Source organism: Ursus americanus, chromosome 1 (assembly GCF_024610735.1).
Source record: "Ursus americanus isolate L20-20 chromosome 1, mUrsAme1.1.p, whole genome shotgun sequence".
In the NCBI taxonomy this organism is placed as follows: domain Eukaryota; kingdom Metazoa; phylum Chordata; class Mammalia; order Carnivora; family Ursidae; genus Ursus; species Ursus americanus.
The window spans coordinates 74297413-74317908 of record NC_142127.1 but is presented as its reverse complement, the minus strand read 5'-3'; the positions used below and the strand labels follow the sequence as shown (position 1 = coordinate 74317908).

The 20496-nt window shown below is 45.1% G+C and overlaps 1 protein-coding gene across 3 annotated transcripts in view; it reads right to left on the bottom strand.

Moving 5' to 3' along the window:
* The window catches only part of LOC123798188 (aldehyde oxidase 2), a 78534-nt gene that overhangs the window by 40366 nt on the left and 17672 nt on the right, over window positions 1-20496 (bottom strand). For all 3 annotated transcript variants that reach the window (XM_045806437.2, XM_045806438.2, XM_045806439.2), the window contains 11 exons: window positions 20283-20427; window positions 17675-17767; window positions 13339-13490; window positions 11750-11843; window positions 9457-9566; window positions 7868-8052; window positions 7038-7215; window positions 5746-5838; window positions 4475-4644; window positions 3763-3877; window positions 2115-2237 (listed from right to left, as the gene is read on the bottom strand). In XM_045806437.2, the coding sequence (XP_045662393.2) occupies window positions 2115-2237; window positions 3763-3877; window positions 4475-4644; window positions 5746-5838; window positions 7038-7215; window positions 7868-8052; window positions 9457-9566; window positions 11750-11843; window positions 13339-13490; window positions 17675-17767; window positions 20283-20427 (1458 nt within the window). The remainder of the gene's footprint in view (window positions 1-2114; window positions 2238-3762; window positions 3878-4474; window positions 4645-5745; window positions 5839-7037; window positions 7216-7867; window positions 8053-9456; window positions 9567-11749; window positions 11844-13338; window positions 13491-17674; window positions 17768-20282; window positions 20428-20496) is intronic.

Here is a 20496-nt window from a genome sequence, read left to right as displayed (position 1 = left end):
TTGGTATGTATGGCTATTTTGTTACCTACTTTCATTCACAAAAGGAAAAGTGTTTTATTATGGTATGTCAGTCACCATACAGTACATCATTAGTTCTTGATGTAGTGTTCCATGATTCATTGTTTGCGTATAACATCCAGTGCTCCATGCAGTACGTGCCCTCCTTAATACCCATCACTAGGCTAGCCCATTCCCCACTCCCCTCCCCTCTAAAACCCTCAGTTTGTTTTTGGGAGTCCATAGTCTCTCGTGGTTCATTCCCCCTTCTGTTTACCCCCCTTCATTCTTCCTTTCCTTCTCCTACCGATCTCCCTGCTATTCCTTATGCTCCACAAATGAGTGAAACCATATGATAATTGTCTTTCTCTACTTGATTTATTTCACTTAGCATAATCTTCTCCAGTCCCATCCATGTTGATGCAAATGTTGGGTAATCATTCTTTCTGATGGCTGAGTAATATTCCATTGTATATATGGAATCTTTATTTATTGTATATATGGAATCTTCTTTATCCACTTGTCTGTTGAAGGGCATCTTGGCTCCTTCCACAGTTTGGCTATTGTGGACATTGCTGCTATGAACATTGGGGTGCATATGGCCCTTCTCTTCACCACGTCTGTATCTTTGGGGTAAATACCCAGTAGTGCAATTGCTGGGTCATAGGGTAGCTCTATTTTTAGCTTCACAAAAGAAATTTTTAGCTGACTCTGGACAGTCCCATTCTGAGAGAACTCTAGATCTCTAACCATTCTGAGTCCCAGGATATTTCATGGTTTTTCTTCTGGGTGCCATTTGCCCCTTGAGGAAATGGGATTAGAATTGAGATTTCAAAAACTGATTAGAATCCTAGTACAACCCATGGACGGAGAGTGAGCCAAGAAAAAGGATCTGGACTTCTTGCAAAGTTGGCAAAATGGGAATTTGGAACGGAATTGATTTGGTTTAGAAAGATCAAGAAGCATGACCTTTTTAACACTTTGAATATTGAGCAAGTTGTTTGTTTTAGGCACATTTTAAAAAATGTCAAGTGGTTCACTGAGGCCTTTGAAAAAATTATATTTTCTGTCACAAGTGCACAAATAAGAAAGCTTTTCCCAACTCAATTACTCTGAACTTGCCCTTCATTGAGTTAGAACCTGCAAATCCCAGGCTATATCTGAATTTTCTATTCTAACTTCATTCTTTCTGCTTTGGAAATAGCATTTGCATTCCATCAGCTAGACCCAAAAATACAAGTGGAAATTTCTATGGAATTCCATCGTGAAAGTCCCTCTGTTTTTAGTCCCTACCTTGAAAGCATGATCGTTCTAAATATCCACTCTCATCATCTTCCCCAATTTTTAGTGAACATGTAGTCACCTGGCATGAAGTCTACATTTCCCAGCTCCCCTTGCATGTACGTGTGGCATCTGACTAGGTGTTAACCAATGAGATATGGGAAGTGTCCTTAAAGGGAAGGGATAGGCCCTTCTTCATCATCTCATTCTCTCTGCTGTCTGGAATGTGGACTTAATGGCCAAAGTTTCGGCAGCCATTGTGGACCAAAGTGTGACCTGGAGTGTAGAAACCATCCATGATGCAGCAACTAGATAGAAGGAGCCCAGATTCCTGACACATAGAACCCCACATAAGCCCTGGACTGACCCCTTCTAGATTTTCTGAACGTGAGAGAGAAAGAAACTTCAGTTCTTGGTGTGTTTTCTGCCCCCCATTTCTTAGGGCCCAAGCTAATTTCAATTCATACAAATAATACCTTCCAGAGGAAGGTTTTGGTTCTGGTTTTTCCAGAACAAGTCAGTGACTAGAAAAAGTTAGAATTAGTCTTGCATTAAGAAATTTACAAAGGTGGGGGCACCTGGGTGGCTCAGTCAGTTAAGCATCTGCCTTTGGCTCAGGTCCTGATCTCAGGGTCCTGGGATCCAGCCCCACATCGGGCTCCCTGCTCAGTGGGGAGCCTGCTTCTCCCTCTCCCTCTGCCCCTCCCCCTGCTCATGCTCTCCCTCTCTCTCTCAAATGAATAAATAAAATCTTTAAAAAAAATTAAAAAAAGAAATTTATAAAGGTGCTTTTGATTCTACAACCTTACAGGAAAGAAACCAGCCAGCCTGCTTACGTTGATGGTGATGATTACTGGCTCCAGATCTTCATAAGTGATCTTTATCTTTTCAGTTGCACTCTTTGCCTGTAATTCTGTCTCTGCAACCACAGCACAGATGATGTGGCCCACGCAAAGCACCTGCGGAAAGTACATGCATGAAGCAGGTAGCAAAATATCTGTAGAAATAATCTTACTCACCAGTGGCTGGTCATAGTTATTATTGTTTAGCAATAATCATACTGGAGGTCACATTCAACTACATGTGCTTGGCTAACAAAAATTTTAATTAAAAAAATAATTTAAATAAGATAGATGATTCCACTGGCCATTTTACTTAATGAATATCAGCCCCAGAGTCGATGTGAGATTGGCTGTGACCTGAATCTGCTGTGTCCTCTGTAAAGCTTGGTTCACATGTGTCATCTTCACATATCATTTATCATTTTGGAGTTTAAGATAAGGAGTGTTTTTTGTACAATATGATTCCTGTCCCCTCTTTCTTCCCAAACTCATACATTGAAGGCCTAATCTCCAATGTGATGATATCTGGAGACAGGGCCTTTAAAGGGGCAATTAAAGTTAAATGAGGTCATCAGGGTGGAGCTCTAATCCAATATGCCTGATGCTCCTTTAAGAAGAGGAAGCGATACCAGGGAGGCTCATCCATAGACAAAAGGTCATGTGGGGACACAGTGAGCCGATGGCCACCTGCAAAGCAAGAAGAGAGGCCTCAGGAGAAACCAAACTGGCCAACACCTTGATCTCCGGTGATCAGCCACCAGAATTGTGAGAAAATAAATTTCTGTTTTTTTAAAGTGACCCAGTCTGTGGTATTTTGTTATGGCCTCCTGCGCAGATAATATAGTTCTTAAGTAACAGCTGACCTCTTCATCTGGAGTTCAACCAAAAGAACAGTGATTCGTTTCATGGCTGAAGGAGAAACAGTCTGTGTGACTCATTGAGACGTGACAATAGCAGCTAACACTTACTGAGAGCCTTCAGGTGCCAAGCACTGTTGTAAGCATTTTATGTGCATTAACTCAGTTAACTCTCACAATAACACAGTGGGGTTGGTGCTATGATGATTCCCATTTTACAGGTAATAATACCCAAAGGCACACAGCTAGTGAGGGTGGAGCTGGAACATGAACCAAGGTAGCCTGGTTCCAAAAGCAAGTGTTCAACGAATGATTGTAGAATTGAATTAAAAGGTCAAAGATGGCAAGAGCAACTTTATCAAAAATGGCGTCTGTAAGAGTCAGTGGGGGGTGGGGGTGTGTATGTGGGGTTGTTCCAGGAAGGGAGGGAATTCAGTATAAATAACAGGGAGTAGCTGTATTTTTTTGTACTCTCCTTTTTAGATCTTTCTAGGGTATTCTATCCTGATATAGTCAGTTCCTACACTTATTCTTCAGACGACGGTAAATTGATTCAAGAGCACACAGTGGGAAAACTAGGACTTGTTTTTCTGCAATAAATATCCTTTTTACTATGTAATTTCTAAGTCTGTCTGAATAAAGATGTTAGGTGTAGAGAGAAGCTGGACTACTTGGCACTTCTATCCCCCAATGGGCGGGGGTGGAGGGGGGTGATTGAAAACCAGCTTGAGGTGGTACGTTGGTGATTAACTGCACAAAGTCGCCTGAGAAGGCATGCTCTGTACCTCATCTACAGCCATCAACTTGTCATCCTCAGTCCCATTGGTGCCTGGAATGTCCTCAGCTGTTATCACATCAATCACCCCTGGTAGGTCAAGGGCCTCAGACAAATCAACTGATCTGAAAAAAGATAAATATTTAAGAAGAAGAAATCAGCAAACTTTGAAGGCCCCAGACCTAAGGGAAGGATAGAACATTGTTGAAAATAAAAATATATAACAGCTTAGGACCTGACCGATAAGAGCAGACCTGCCCCAGGATCCAGGAGGCTCCCTGCTGGGTCAAGGTAACACTTCAGCTACTGGAGGGGAGCTGGAGGAAGCGCCCATGTGGCTGTGGCAAGGGACCGTTTTAGGAAGCTTAGGATAGTGGGCAATTACCATTCAGAAATGCAGTATTTCAGGGTTTTATCACCAGCTGAGTATCGCCCTACTGGGAGTTACTCCTGGGAGCCATGCCTGAGGATCCAGCAGAGAGCTGAGGAATTGTGAGGTTAGAATAGAAGCAAGGAGCCCATAACTACTATTTTTATTCTCTCTTTCTTAATGGTCATTTCCAGATACCCTCCCTTCCTCCTCTTAGGGATGGTGACCTTTTCTTTATTCTTTCAATTTTAGGTTCTTTGGGTTTAGGACATGGCAGAACAGGCACATTCTTCTGTGGGAAACTGCAGGTGTGCTTTTAAAAGTTTTTTTTGAAAGCTTTCCATTTACTTACATGATTTTTGCATGGGCTCTGGTACTGGTCACCAAAACCATGAAAAGTTCTCTATCCACCATTGGAATGTCATCACAAAATATGGCTTCACCTGTAGCATGTTTAAGACCTGATAGGTGCATGATGGGGCGCCCAACTGGATCTTGGAGGGATTGGTGAGAATCCACACGCTGCAGAGGGAGAGAAGAGTTGCCCTGGAAAACTTGAATCTCCAGAAGTGGCCTGGCCAAATACCAACACTCCTGATTCAGGATTGAGAAATCAGTCACCCTCAGGCAACAAACACTGGAGTGGGTCAGATGATAAATGTGACAATTTAATGATGTAACTAGACTGGGGAATTGTCCTGTGAGTTATGTGGCAATGCCAACCTTTTTGCAGAATTGTGAAGTAGGTGACAGGGGGTCCTAGCTTTTCCTTTTGGCATCCTCTTTTTTCAAGTCACGCCCCTGAACTGCTTTTTCCTGGAATTCAGAGGGTTTCCCTGTCCTGCTTTCTTACCTTTCTCATGACCAAACTGTTCACACGTAAAGTGATCATGATGATGAAGCCTAAAGTGATATAAATCCCAATGGTGGGGGACCAAAATCTAAGCCAAAAGCTTGAGCATCAACTTGAACAGGGCCTGGGGCAGGGTGGAGGGGAGGAGAGCAAATGGCAGTGGAGTCTATCCAGATCCAGACCAAGGTGCCTTGGCTGCCCCTGTAAGTGGCCCAAAAAACATCACTGGGAGGATAAGGCGATGGAGAAAGTGTTTACTCTGGAACTCTTCTCAGGGAAGATCTGTGTGTGTAGATGGGGTGGGGGAAGGGGCTGGGTGCTAACAGATAATAATAGATACTTTCTAAATTGTCCTTCAAGAAGGGGGGGGGCAGTTCAGGTGCCGGCAGGGCTCTTGCTTTGCTGACTGGAGATCAGACATTTGCAATCAGGGCTGGAGGCTGAAACTTGCTACTGTCTTGCTCAGTCCTTCCCCCACACCTGGCTTAGGTACTCTTCAAACAAATGCCCAAAGAACATCAGTTGGAGGAGATTATCAATTGGACAGATGGTCAAACCATTCCAGGTTGGTTCAGCCTCGAGTGTGGATAGTGGTAGTCAGGCCTGATCCTAGGTCCAGTGTCTCCCTGACTTGGTCTAACAAAGGGCAATGTACCAGCAACAACTAGAAAGTCAGAACTATAAATCACAACTCTGCAGTGCTTGCTTTGTTCACACAGCTATAGCTTATCTCTTAGTTTCTAGGTTTCCATTACATTATACTCACTGACCTGGTACCTTTGGACTCCCTGGGATCCTGTGATGGGGAAGTCTTCTAGAGCACTTAGGAATTGGTCTGAAATTTCAGGATAATGATGGCTGTCCTGAGAGACAATTCAAAACAATAAAGACGAACTGATTAGTCTATGATTAAACTGGGCTTTGAGGTGTGTTGAAAATGACTTGGCTAAAATATCCAAGAAATTGCAAGCCTGGGGTAGCTTAGAGGACCAAAATCCACAGCACCTCCCAGGATCTCCCTTTTCTTGAGGGTGTCTTGCCCTCCCTCCCTTTCCATCTAAGGAGGAACTGGACTGACTGATTTGAATCTGATCCTTGAGTCACCCTGAGGATGGAGAGGCCTTTCAGTGAGCTGGGAAAACACAAAAGAGCCCACGTCCTGTTTTTTTTTTTTTTTCTCAGCAACACAACAATTCAGCACTAAAATTGGGAAGGCTCTCTAGGTGGCTGAAACACACCGAGTGTCTTGATTCAGAGATTAAACGCGGCAAGAATTACCCTGGTGCATGTGGTTGATGAGGGTGTACCTCTGAGTAAATGAAACTCGGACACCTTGGGTGGCGTGAAGAGTGTTGGGGTGTGGTTGGAAACAGGGGGTACAAGGTAGTCAGGGTAGGAAATAGAGAGTGAGAGAAAGAGAATGTTTTACTTTGCTTAACTTATTCCAGAAGTTTATAATCAGAAAGTCTAGAAAGAAGCCACTTAAATATTTGCATATGAATAAAGTTTAGTATTTCTTTAAAATAAAGTTTTATCTTACTTTTTATATTGAATATAAAATTTCAGAACAGGCAAACCTAATCTCTAGTGCCACGAAGCAGATCAGAAGTTGCCTGGGGGCAGGGCTGGGAGGATTGACTGCAAAGGGGCCAAAAGGTACTTTTGGGGGTGATGAAAATGCTCTATACCTTGTTTGAGGGTAGCTATGTGGGTTTGCACATTTGTTAAAACTCATTGAGCTTAAATAGGTGCATTTTATTATATGTAATTATAGTTCAGTAAAGTCGATTTGAAAAGAAAAGGAAATTGCACACTGCAGGCAGGGGTGCCGTGATGCCCTGCTGCTCAGGGCACGCAGTGAGTGTCTGAGAAATGCAGACAGCCTGGCATCCCGAGCCTCGTGTAGTAGCCCTCCAGGGGGACGGATGGCTGGGAACTGACAAGGCCTGACTCAGAACAGGTGACAGGTAATAGCCCAGGCTGCCCACAAGATAGGTCGCAAAAGGAGTGGAAAAGCTGGGAGCATTTGGCTGCAAGGAGACAGGAACGCCAGAGCACTTACAGGCATAAACTTTACTAGCTTCTTCAGTTCCTGCAGAACTTCTAGGTAGAATTTGAAGAAGAAACTGACCACCAGAGTCCTCTTGAATTCCACTTTCCCCCCTGGAGCCCAGCCTGGGAGGGAGACTTCTTCCAGAAGCAGCCTGCAAGCTTCCTCCAGCATCAGCTCATTCCAGGGCCTGGTGGGGTTGGAGGCAGGGACGGGACGAGTTCAAGAGCAGTTTCAATCTCACAGCATGAGCTAGATATTGGATAGTGACCATTTAGAAAACCCCAGGTCTCCTTTTATGAGTTGGAAGGGAACTTAGAAATCGCCTAACCAAGCCCTTCAGGAAAATCCAGGTACCGAGTGGCCTGAGAGTCATGGCAGGGTGACGATGGGGCCATTTCATTGCGACATGAACCAAGCACGTTCAAGAGCCAGACCATGCTGGAACCAGGCATTAAACAAATAGGTCATTAGGTACAATTCCATAGGAACTGGACAGGCCTTTATTGAGGGAGAAATCGAATGCCCCCGAGCAGCGACAGCAGCAATAGGTGCCCTTGGGCCCCCGGCTGGTGTGGGTCTGCTGGAGTGCCGGTGTGCGTGTGGTCCTGGGCCAGTTTCGTTGTATCCCTCACCCAAGGCGTGGCACCTTGTTAACCAAAGTCAAGTGAGGTTTCATTTATTAGCAAAATTACAGAAAGAACAAGCCGTGGTTCTACAGATAGGAGTTTCCATCTTCCCAGGGCTTTTAACAACATTGGCCAGAGCCAGATTACCACCTTTTTTTTTTTTTTTTTTTTGATGTCAAATTTCACCTTTGGGGTGCAGGGTTCGCTGCTTACCTCCCCACGAGCTGCTGGCAGGATTTCTGTGCACTGACTGTGGCGGCCCCAACCCCTCCGTAGGCGATGCTCAGGTCCTTGATGGTGTCTGTGCCTTCCTTGAGGACGACTCTCATGCCAGCGTTCACATCGGCCAAGGCATTTTGTTGGCACTGAGCCTGTCGGAAGGCTGACACAAATTCCCACTGTGGAGACAAGAACCATTTGGGGTTGTTTGACATGTCAAAGCTAAGAGCATGGTTTCTGCTTCTTGGCGCCACTAATTCATCACTTAGACTCAATCTAAGGGGACACAAAAGACACTCGGCACAAGTAGAGGACAAGTCGGGTGTGTTCCCATTCAAAATGAGAATGGCGTCCTCCCAAAGGCCCAGCCCCAGTGCCCAGGACCCTCAAGGAACACGGACAACCGTGCACTTTTCCCGAGGCCCAGATGCCTGGATCATGTCCATGTGCTCTGCTTCCAGGAGCTCTTCCCTCTAGTCTCCCGCTGCCTCTGTTTTCGTGAGGATAGAGGAGCCCTCCCAGCACAGGTGCTTCTAAGTGCAATTTGCTTACAGTGTCAAACAGACCCACCACATTTCTCGGTTTCTAGAACGACTACGTTTCCACTTTGCAAAGGTCACAAAGGAGTTGACTAGAACTTTCTGACAGTGGACTAGGGAATCTTGTATCAGGAACAAGAGTCAGGAGGGTGATGGCTGTCCCACTGGGCTCTTTGGCACCGTGACTGTGGATGTTTTGAGATGGGGTTAATGGCGATGATCTGTGTCTCAAGTATGTTTCCATCTGTGAGGCCACTGAGGGCGCTGTTCTTGAGTCGGCCTGGTTTTCTGTCTGGGGCCTTTACACAGATGCACATTTGACTAGAACACATCTCAAAGTTTCCATTGCAAAGGAAAAATAAATGAAGGTCACCCATGGCTGAAAACATTACTTAATATAAGACTTCCTGCAATAACCAAGCTAACTCCTGGCTTTTGATCATTGCGTGTGTGTGTGTGTGTGTGTGTGTGTGTGTGTGTGTGGAATTGCCTCTCTCTGGGGAGACTGTCCTCTTGGATTCAGGTATGGTTTTGGGGAGAGACGGAACATTGAGTGAGGACAGAGGACTCACGCCATAGCCAGCTGGGTGGCCACATCAACCCCAGATATCCTGTGTTAGCAAACATCTGGAGGCCCTCTGTTCCTACGAGCTGTTGGAGTTAGCTAGAGTGGGAAGTGGGGAGGCCCAGGCCCAGCTACCACCTCTTTGTGGGTCAGGCAGAGAAGCTCATTCCATAGTGGGAGAGCTTTAATTTCTGCCTCCCAGAGTTGGTCTGTAGACACAAAGGGGTGTGGAAGCACAACCGCATGCCCTCAGTGGGCCCCACCCCACAGCTGAAACAACAACCCCAAATCCACACCCCAGAGCTGCTTGCCCGAGGGTGTGTGAGGGCTTTAGTGCTGGGCCAGCCCACAGTGGACAGGAAACAGGTTTTCAGGGCAGAGTTATTTTCCTTCCATCTGTTTTCAGATTTCTAAAGATGACTGCATCCAGTTATGAAAAGGGAAAAACAACTCTCAAAAGCAACCAGCAGAATTCTTACCTTTTGAGAGTGAGGGATGTACACAGATTCCAAAATTTCCTCTGGCTTAAGGTCTACACTTGCCAACCCAGCAAGAAAATGTTCGTTTAGAGGAATCTGCCGTGTACCTTCTGTTGAAGAAAATGACATTTCTGCACAGTTGCAACAAGGAATGCCGGAGTATTCTGTACTCTTAAATGTCAGCAGCAAAGAGGAAAAGGGCACCTTCGTCTGGCCTGAGTGAGGCAGCGGTCTGCGTGTGTGAGAGCCCAGGGTTCCCCATTCGTCTGCCCAGGGCATCCGCACGCTCTGTGCGCTGGGGCTCCTGCCACCTCCAAGGCCGGTTAGGCCTGTGCCATTGTCACACTTAGGCAGATGCTGGCTGACTAAACCTAACTCGTTCAGTGATATGATCCAGGTAAGGGCTCAGCTTCGGCAGAGACAGGGCTTACTCCCACTAGTAGCAGAGCTCAAATCATTACATTTGCTTTTTGCTCTTGCTGCTGCTGTTGGATACCTACACGCTTAAAAGGAAGCGAGCAATTCACAAAAACTCGTTTCAGCCCAACTGCTACAATTTAGTGGTCAGAGCAGTTACCTACCTGTCTTCCTCCCCCCATTATAGAAAGTGGTTTGTGGCTGCAGAACAGTGCGATGAGGAGATCAAACCACAGCCCAGAGTCTGAGGTGGGTTCTGTGCCTGACAAAAGCAGCAAGATGCTGACTGTAATGTAGGGGCGGCCCCCAAGGAGGCAGGAGCACCCCAAAGGAGCCCCTCCTGACCTTTGCTGGCCTGTCCTACGCTGGGTCCGCAAGCTCATCTACCAGCCCTGCCGGAGCTAGGCTGCGCTCGGGGTGGAGATGGCTTGGGCAAAGCTGGGAAAACAGAGACTTTAAGCCAAAGGTAACAACCGACACCCCGGCAGAAGAGCACCACTACTAGTAGTGCTAGTACTACTAGCACTACTAGTATTAGTGTAGTAGAAGGGCCAGGCTATCCTTGCTATCCTGAGGCTCCAGAGTCTTGCTGCTTCTTTCCTGGTCTTTGGGGGTCAGGCTGGGGTTGTCTTGGACCACAGGCAGGGAGGACTCAGGAAAATGGCTGACATTGCCAGGCCAGGGTGAGGCAGGCCCCATGCAAAGCTGAATAGGGACATGAGAGCTTTTCCACTGCACAAAGCCTCTCCCAACACTTCCCACCAGTTAGGGATGGGATCATATTAAGGCCCACAAACCCTTTGGGAGGGTTACATGACCTGTGATATATTCCTGGTCAGACACACCCCCAAAGGTCATGTGGGGAGCAGACTGTGATTGCTTCCCTGCACCCTAGCCCCTGGGTCCAGTAGCCCACAGGAAAAGTAAATGGCTGGCCATCCAAGTGGGGTGGACAGAAGGAGTGGGTATGTGATGGGTTGTGGGTGAGGGATGGGGAGGAGTGATCACAGGGAGAAGCAGAGGCCCCGGGGAGGCAGCCTGTTGCAGACAATGGCTCCCATCCCGTGTCTGTCTCTACGCGTGGCCTCAGCTGGGTGGCTGGATGGACTAGACAGGCTGTGTGTTAGATGTCCCGCGCAGCCTGGCACACAGTTAGTGCCCAGTAAAGGGGCGTGTCAGCATCCTTGGAGCAGCGGAGGCACAGAGGGAGATGAGCGTTTCCAGGGAGACAAGGGTAGTTTTGCGTGGAATGGCCCCAAGGGAATGATGTTTTCAGCCAGCATGTAAAATTAATCATTCCCTTCCTCTTGTCCCCAGAGGGCCTGTGGTATCTACAGAGTGTCCTCCCTAGACTCGTGGCTTCACACACAGCAACTGAGAGGGATGGGGTGAAGAGGAGTGGGGAGTAGTCCTCAGGCAGCAGAGAGCCCTCAGCTCAGTCTCTGCACACCACCCTGGCTGTCACACGGCTGTGTTGGGGTGACTGCTGTGTGTGTGGGAGGTGTGGTGCCAGCAGAAAGCACTGGCCACTCCCTCGCATCAGTGTGCCTTCCTCCAGGAGCCCGAATTCCCCATGGTGGACTTTTTTTTTTTTTTATTTTAGTTATTTGAGAGAGAGAGAGAGAGAGAGACAGCCAGCGAGAGAGGGAACACAAGCAGGGGGAGTGGGAGAGGAAGAAGCAGGCTCCCAGCAGAAGAGCCTGACGTGGGGCTGGGGCTCGATCCCAGAACTCCGGGATCACGCCCTGAGCCGAAGGCAGACGTTTAACGACTGAGCCACCCAGGCGCCCCTCTCCATGGTGGATTAAGAGCCAGAGACCTTAAAAGAAAGATAGAAAATCTTAGGTGCCATTCAGAATGTTCTGCGGTAGCTTACCTTCTGATATCAGATTGAGGGTAGCGTTGCCCACAGCCAAAATTGGATTCAGATCCGAATAGCAGTGCCGGCTTATAATATGTCCCCCTAAGGACTAAGAAGAGATAGTTAACACCTCGGTCATTCTATCCCTCAGATCCTATGCCCCACAGGCACCTGCTTAAGGTCCTCTTGCTGTGAAAGTGTCACAAGGAGTCTTGGTCTTCTCGGCAGAGGGACTCCATTCAGACTGTCTGGGAGGCCCCTCCCACCTGCTACTTTATTGGGAGAGAACTGATTGTAACTATCACTCACACAGCATTCGGTCTGTTCTACCTCTTCACACACATTGACTCACTTCGCTCAACAACCCAGGGAAATTGATACCATTATCCCCATTTTTCAGATGAAGACACTGGGGCACAGAGAAGTTATGAAACTTGAGCCCGGTCTCCCAGCTAGGAAGGGGCAGGACTGGGATTCCAACCCAAGGAGCTGGGCTCCACAGCCCATTCTGAACCACCCGCTGCTCAACCTCGGCCACAGCACAGGTGGCTGTGGTACCTGCTACAGAGCTGCTGTCCCACATCTAACACTGCCTGCAACATGCCCAACCCAACGTGGGCGTGTGGGGGCTCTGGGCACCTACACCACTAAGAGAGAGCTGCCCTTTTCTTCTTCTGGGATCTGGTCGAGCCTACAGCATCTCAGAACTTGGGAGGGAAATGACTGGCCATCCAGGTCACTGGGCCAGTGACCACCTTAGGTTGCTGTGGTCTGGGCTGGAACATGGGTGAGGACCAGTTCTTGTTTTCACTGAGCTGAAGTTGCCTCCCTGGACTTTGGCTATCAGTCTTACCTCTACCCTTTGTGATTATATGAAGTCAATCCCATCTGCCCTGATGAGTCTATACACATTTGAAGGCAGTGCTCACGATCCCTCTGACTGTCCCAACCCCCACTATTCCTCTTTCTGACATGGTTTCCAACCCCGCACTCTCCTGCCACCATCTCCTCGCCAGGCTGTTAGGTGTTAGTCAGGGTTCTTGACAGGAGGAATCATAGGAAGAGCTTTCTCAAAGGAAATATATCCTCCCTCGATTCTTCATAGCCCAGGGATTTCTAACACACCATTTGGGAGCATGCCTTTTTTGAAAACCCGTGTCTCTTCTCTTTCTTCTGCAGTCAAAAATAGCCAGACTTTAAAGTGTGACTCTCAGACCTAAGCATTATTCTCCAGCTGCAGTCTGAACAGTATGGAGTAGGGAATGCTACCCTCCTTAGTTTAGGTACTATACCTCTCTTAATGCAGCCTAAAACTGAATTAGGTTCTTTGATAAGACAAATAGTCTCATCATGAAATTAGCAAAACTATGGCCTCCTTTGCCCACCCACATTGCTACCTGGCTATTATGTTGAACTTGACTTAGAGGCCTCTTTTAAATATATTTTTAATAATGTTTGTTGAATATTAAGTATTTATTTATTGTGCCTGTTGTTTCTATCTGCTGAGACCTTTTTGCATACTGATTCTGCCAGTGCTTATTTCAACACTGCAGTGAGATTAAGAAACAGGTGCAGTGTGTCTCAGATTGGTCCACAGCACGTACTGCCATATTCCGGATCTGCTGGCCCGCCAGACTCCTCAGGTGCTTCAGGAGGGCTCGGTATGTCTGAGTTTTCTCCTCTGGAAGCTCGGAAACTCGCTCAGCCAAAATGTCTTTCACTTGGGCCAGACTGCAGCCAGCACCTATTGTCAGTCCTAGGAAGCAAAATGGTTTTATAGGTGACATGGGAGGAGCAACTGAATTATAATCAGGGTGCCGGGGTGGTCGTGTTCAGCTGGTGTGTTGGCTCTCTACACTGGCTGCACGGAGAACCACTGGGAACTCAAAACCTCACAGATACCTCACTCCCAGATCAATTAAGTTGGAATTTCTGGACATGGGGCTTTTTCAAAGGCTCCCCAGGTAGTTCTGTGCAGCCAGGAGGAGCCCCTGGGCTGGTCTATACTCTTCTTTAGACAAATGCAAGGAAATAGAGGCTAGAAAGAAGGAATGACAGTGACAACTAGCAGGTGGCAGACCCTACTAGAACTTTTCCCTTCCTGACTGACTGTAGTGAAACTTTGCAAAGCTGTTTGTGATTAAGGGGAATAAATTTGATGGTATTAAAATAATGATGAAGGACTTTTAATCTCCTAGATCATTGTCTATAATCAATAATGCTTTGACTGCCGATTTGCACCTCCACAGGTAGCGTTGATACTCAAAATCTTTGACAACCTGTTCCAAGAGGGCCGTTCAGAACGAACACAGCTCCTGGAGGAGCTTCCCCAGATATTACGTTGGGCGTTATTGGGTGTGGGGACATTCGGGGTCCCCAGGGAGTGACCAGGGAAGTGGAAGTGATGGGAGAGCACGCAGGAGGGTTGGGGCAATGCTGTTTGCTACTTGACAAGGAAGTAATTAAAATTAAGAGGTGTTGAATGCACACTTGTGAGTATTGGCAGGCTATTAGCACCAGCTCTGGGGTTTCCCTACAATAGGGATGAAAAGGGTTCAGATCAATCTTTGAAAGTGAAGAAGTCACCCAAACCGTTGGGAGATCACTTAGTCGGCCTTTTAAAATTAATCCTTGACATCCCTGGATTTGTAGGATGAATTGCTCACGTATACAGTCTGATTTGACATCACTTCCAGGGCTGGGTTCTAACTTTAGTTAGCCTGTTTTCATCAGGTCGCAGGCTAGGCTTTGTTTTTTTCTCTTGTGGATTAATCTTTTTTTCTTTTTTTAAGATTTTTTTTCTTTTTTTAAGATTTTATTTATTTGACAGAGAGAGACACAGTGAGAGAGGGAACACGAGCAGGGGGAGTGGGAGAGGGAGAAGCAGGCTCCCCACTGAGCAGGGAGCCCGAAGCGGGGCTCGATCCCAGGACCCCAGGATCATGACCTGAGCCGAAGGCAGACGCTTAACGACTGAGCCACCCAGGCGCCCCAACTAGTGGATTAATCTTTGATGAGAATATTTTACCCTCTCACATAGCTTTATCTTTTATCAATATTAAAAATATTAACTTGGCACAGTATTTCTCCCACCCCTACCAACATACCACATAACACATAACATACACGCAGCTTCAATAATCACAGCTAACCTAATTGATTAGGGAAACCACTATCTGTTCCTTATTATCCTTATACGAAGCAAATCTTGCCTAAAGACAACTCAACTTCTTCTCTGCCCTAGAATGTCTCAACCTAGAATCCTCACCCTGTTGCTGCCCAGTGTTTCATAAAAGGCACTCTGTAACATCGGAGTCCATCCCAGACCCATTAATGATGGTTCATTGCTTCCTATCACCACAGGGTCCATTGGAGCTTGGTCTTCAACTTCTGCAAAAATCCTGGCCACACTTTTGCTTTCAGAAGCACTGGGAAGTCCAAGATTGTTTCCTGTCATGCAGTTCCTCCCACCCTATTGACCCAGAGCCTTATTAGTAGGGAAGAAGTCAGAAACAAAAAGACATTGTTGTTATTATTACTATTATTATTATTTTAAGGTCAGAAGTGTCGTACAGACCAGCGTGACCATCTCTTATTTGACACAGGTTAAAGAGGGCAGTTCAGCACCAGGGGAGAGTAAAAGGCTGGCTGTCTGCTCTGCTGTATTTCCAATGCTCACATTACCCCCTGACTTTGTGCTAGGCTTCACACGGCTGTACTGAGAAAATTCTATTTACTGTATTCCTATTCATGTTTTATTTCATCCTTGGTCACAAAACCTAGCCTGTGTTCCAATAGAATTGGAAAGAGCTTCGACTTTGAGTCTCAGAATGTGAGTTTTGTTTTGACATCATGTGTTTCAGAGTGCATGGGTCTAGAGGATAAAGAGGTAGGGACTTTCTGGAGCACTTACTATACTAAAGATTTTGAGGGGAAAAGTGTACGCTGCGTCAAACATGTACGTGATTTAGATCAGCATGCAAAATTTAAACAAACATAAGCCTTCACAGAAATTTATTTCCCATGGAGGGGCCCTGGGAAGGGGGAACACACACATCTGGCTCCGATGTACCCCCCCTCCACCAGTGTTGGCATTCTTCTGGGCCTTAGGAAAAATTTAAGAATCTTGGGAAATGTTCCTGAAGGAACATTCTGCCACTAGAGGGTACTCACACTTTAATTTTAAGAAGGCCTGAGGAAGGCATATAGCTTCCTCAGATTTCAGAATCTGGCTCTACTTTGTTTGCAGATCCAAACTGAGCAGTGCATTCCAACAACCAAGTGGGCAGGCCCCCAGGTGGGCCTGGGGGATGGGGAAAGGCTCATCAAGTAAGGAAAAGAGTTCTCAGTTGGAAATGGGAGATGTGTGGCTTGGTGGCCTGGCTACCAGCCAGTTTGGGGACCTTGGGCAAATCTACTCTTCTTTTGCATCTTGGCTTCCTCATGAGGAATTCCTAAAAATGAGGGATCTGGGTAACCCTGAGGAATCTGAATTGTGCTCTGAAGGGTCCTTTCAGGCACAGACATAAGGGGGGGGGGCTCAGTGATAGTGGGATGGTGAAAAGTCTCCCCTCTCCTTCAAACACAGCAGCTTATTTTCATTTATTTGTTCTGTTTAAGATTTTTTTTTTTTTTTTTTTTGAGGACAGGGTTGGGGTGATAGAGAAGTCTGAAAACTGGGCTAAATGATAGGTGGAGTGCAGATTAGGGAATGTTTCTCCTGCCTTAACCTCCTGCTTATATTGGTTACCTCTGCTCCCAATCCACCCATTCTACCACTCCCTCTTCTCTCCCTTCTGCTCTCACCAAGATTTCAAGTGAATCTAAGCACATTCCCCTTGTTTTCTGAATTATACTCAGGTGTGCTACCTGAGTCATTCCCGAGGCTGGAGCTGCGAAGCCCCAGTGCCAGGGAAAACCAGGAAGGGTCCCTTCCCTGGCAAATGGGTAGGACGATGCCGGGGAAGGGCATGCTTGCCGGTCTGCCGCACAGTCTGACTTTGGCTAATGGCGGTTAGGAGCCAGGAAGGTAGGACTCCTGGATGGCAGTGACACAGCCAAGGCGGGTCCCCTCCCCTGCCTACCATTGATGCCTACAAGCACACAATGGCCTACAAGTCAGTCTTGACTCAGCTTTCAGTTCAGTCTATCTCCTTGCTGCCTAAGAAAGTCATCATTACTACTGCATCCCAAATTCAAGTTCCTGACCCACTCATTCATTCGTTTTTTCCCATCAATTCACTTGTCAGTCATTGAACAGAGCACTTATATGCATGTGCTTACATGCTAGGGGCTCTGGGGGATGAGGAAAGGAGTAAAATAAGGTTCTTTTTGTCACACCCCACAAGGGTTTGCTGTGCAGCCGAAGTCAAAGTCTTGCATGCTTTCTTCCTACTTTGTGGGTACCACCTTGCCTGATGCAGTAGTATTTGCATGTAGTGGGCCCTGAAGGACGTTGTAAGTGACTGGGGTGCTTGCCTGGGCAGGTCTTTGTCTCATTTTACCTCTTACCACTGTCCACATGAAATAAGTAACACTTGAGTGCCATACAATATTTCTCCTACTTTCTCCTTGCAAACATCCTCCCTCCTAGAAACTGACCATTCAACTGATGGATAATACTAGTTCTCTTGCTGTCTTCCCATCAAAATTACACTGCAAATGTTTTGTCTTTAGGTCACCATGGCATTTTACAGGCAAGAATCCTGCAGGTGACTACAAGGCCTTGAATGATGTCATCTGAATACCTCATATGCTGTGCAAAGCTTTTGATAGTAAGGTTTTATGGTGGGGATATTGTATCACATCAGAAAAATGATGAAGAGTTAGAAATAGGCCAGACAAGACAAATGTGTAAGTAGGTTCTAAGCTCCTTGGCAAGTGTAAGCTTTGTGCAGGGATTGGTTCAGTAACGTTTTACTAAGAATACCAGGAACTCACCATCACTTGTTTTGGATACCATACTGAGCTCAGAAATCCTAGCAGGAGAGAGGAGAATTGGGTAAAAATGTCCTTGAGATTTCATTGCAGGACCTGAAAAGTAAATATGTATATTTTAGAGAGATTTAGGAAAGAGAAAATGCCCTTTTTTTGGCATTGAAAATTTCTCATAAAAATATTCAGATACTAATTTAAAAAAAATTTGATAATAAATGTATATAGATGTAAAAGCAGTGGCTATATACCCTGCAAAGTAAATTTATAAGGATGCTCTTCCAGTACATGTATTTACTTATTTTTACATTCATTATATGTATATAAAAATAGAAAACAGAATGGATGGGAGGTTCTTAGAAAGTGCTTACACATTGGAACCAGGATATATATAAGAATTTTCATAATAAGAAACATATAACCTATCAAAACTGAAGCAGGAAGAAATAGAAAATTTGAACAGACCAGTAACTAGCAATTTAAATCCGTAATCAAAAAACTCCCAACAGACAAACGTCTAGGACCAGAGAGGTTCACAGGTGAATTCTACCAAACAAATGTTTTTCTAGATATGTCTCCTGAGGCAAGGGAAATAAAAGCAAAAATAAACTATTGAAACTACATCAAAATAAAAAGTTTCTGCACAGCAAAGGAAACAAACAACAAAACTAAAAGGCAACCTATTGAATGGGAGAAGATATTTGTAAATGACATATCCACTAAAGGGTTGGTATCCAAAATGTGTAAGGAACTTATACAAATCAACAGCCAAAAACCAAATAATCCAATTAAAAATGGACAGAAGACATGAACAGACATTCTCCAAAGAAGACATACAGATGGCTGACAGACACATGACAAGATGCTCAACATCACTCATCATCAGGGAAATGCAAATAAAAACTACAGTGAGATATCCCCTTATATCTCTCAGAATGACTAAAATCGAAAACACAAGAAACAACAGGTGTTGGTGAGGATGTGGAAAAAAAGGAACCTTTGTGCACTGTTGGTGGGGATGCAAACTGGTGCAGCCGCTGTGGAAAACAGTGTGGAGGTTCTTTAAAAAGTTAAAAATAGAACAACCCTTCGATCCAGCAATTGCACTACTGAGTACTTACCCCCCAAATACAAAAATACTAATTCAAAAGGATACATGCACCCCTATGTTTATTGCAGCCTTATCTACAATAGCCAAATTACAGAAACAGTCTAAGTGTCTATCAATAGATGAATGGATAAAGAAGATGTGGCATATAGATACGATGTAATATTACTCAGGCATAAAAAATTAACTCCTGTCATTTGCAATGACATGGATGGAGCTAGAGGGTATAATGCTAAGTGAAATAAGTCATTCAGAGAAAGATGAATACTATATAATCTCACTCACATGTGGAATTTAAGAAACAAAACAAATGTGCAACGGCAAAAAAAAAAAAAAAAAAAAAAGGAGAGAGACAACTGATGGTTACCAGAGGGGAGGTGGGTGGGAAGATGGGTGAAATAGGTGATGGGAATTAAAGACTACATTCACCACGATGAGCACTGAGCAACATGTAGAATTGTTGAATCACAATATTGTACACCTGGAACTGATACAACACTGTATGTTGACTATACTGGAATTAAAATAAAAAAGAGCAAAAAAAGAATATTCATAATAGCCAAAACTTGGAAAGCACTGCACGTCCTTTAATAGTAGAATGGATGAGCAAATTATACACAGTCACACAATGGAATCTAGCAGCTACCTGCAACACTATGAGTGTATTTCAGGTCAAGAATATTGAACGAACAAAGCAAATAGAAGAAGAGTAATACTGCGTCAGTCTATTTATGTGAAGTTCAAAAATACACTAAAGTAAATGACATCTTGCTTAAAGACGCAAATATACGTGGTAAAATTGTAAAAACAAGAGGGTGACTGACCATCGCCACATTCAGACTAATGAGTGCTTCTGAGAGGAAGGGAAGGAAGGGAATGTGGTTAGGAGGGCTCAAAGGGCTTTCAAAGTTTTTGGTAAAGTTCTCATTGTTAAACTGGGTGTAGGTGATAACTGGGTGTGCACTGTTAGCATACCCATACGTATTTTATAAACTTCTATTATATCTACTCACTATTTAACAAAAACAAAATAAAAAAAGACAAGATAAATTAAATGATAAAAAAAACTCCAATATTTTTTCTCCACATCTCAGGGGGTCATGCTACATACTCCCAGCGTATAGGTACATCCAACTTTGGAGACCATTTTATTATATTATAATACGATATTTGTATTATGCTTTTATATTATTATAATATATACAATTTATATATTATTTATATCTAAAATTATAGAAATAATTAGATCATTATATCATATGATATATATCACATATATTCCTGACCCAAATAGCATATTGTGTACTTTATATTATATATCATATGATATAATGATCTAATTATTTCTATAGTAATTTTTATAATGCACTACTATATTATAATCTTTTTATTCTAAGGGTTGAGGCTTTATCCCTAAAAAGTAGTGTTTTAGACGGAGAGCAAAGTAGGGGACGGGAGGTTGGGCTCGGCTCTGATGGTGGCGGGAGAAACGCTGTAATCACTCACCCAGTGAGGTGTTGCCCGAGATGAGAGGGGCTTCAGGATGTTTGGCTTTCAGCTCCAGGAGATCCTTGAGGGTGCCAGGGGAGATCCAAGTAACCCTCTCTCCACGAAAAATCAGGGTTTGTTTTTCTGGCTTCTCTGCCATTCTCTAAGTGCAAAGGACAAGTATGTATGCACGTGGGCACACCTGCCTCAGGATCCCAGAGGAAGGTACGTT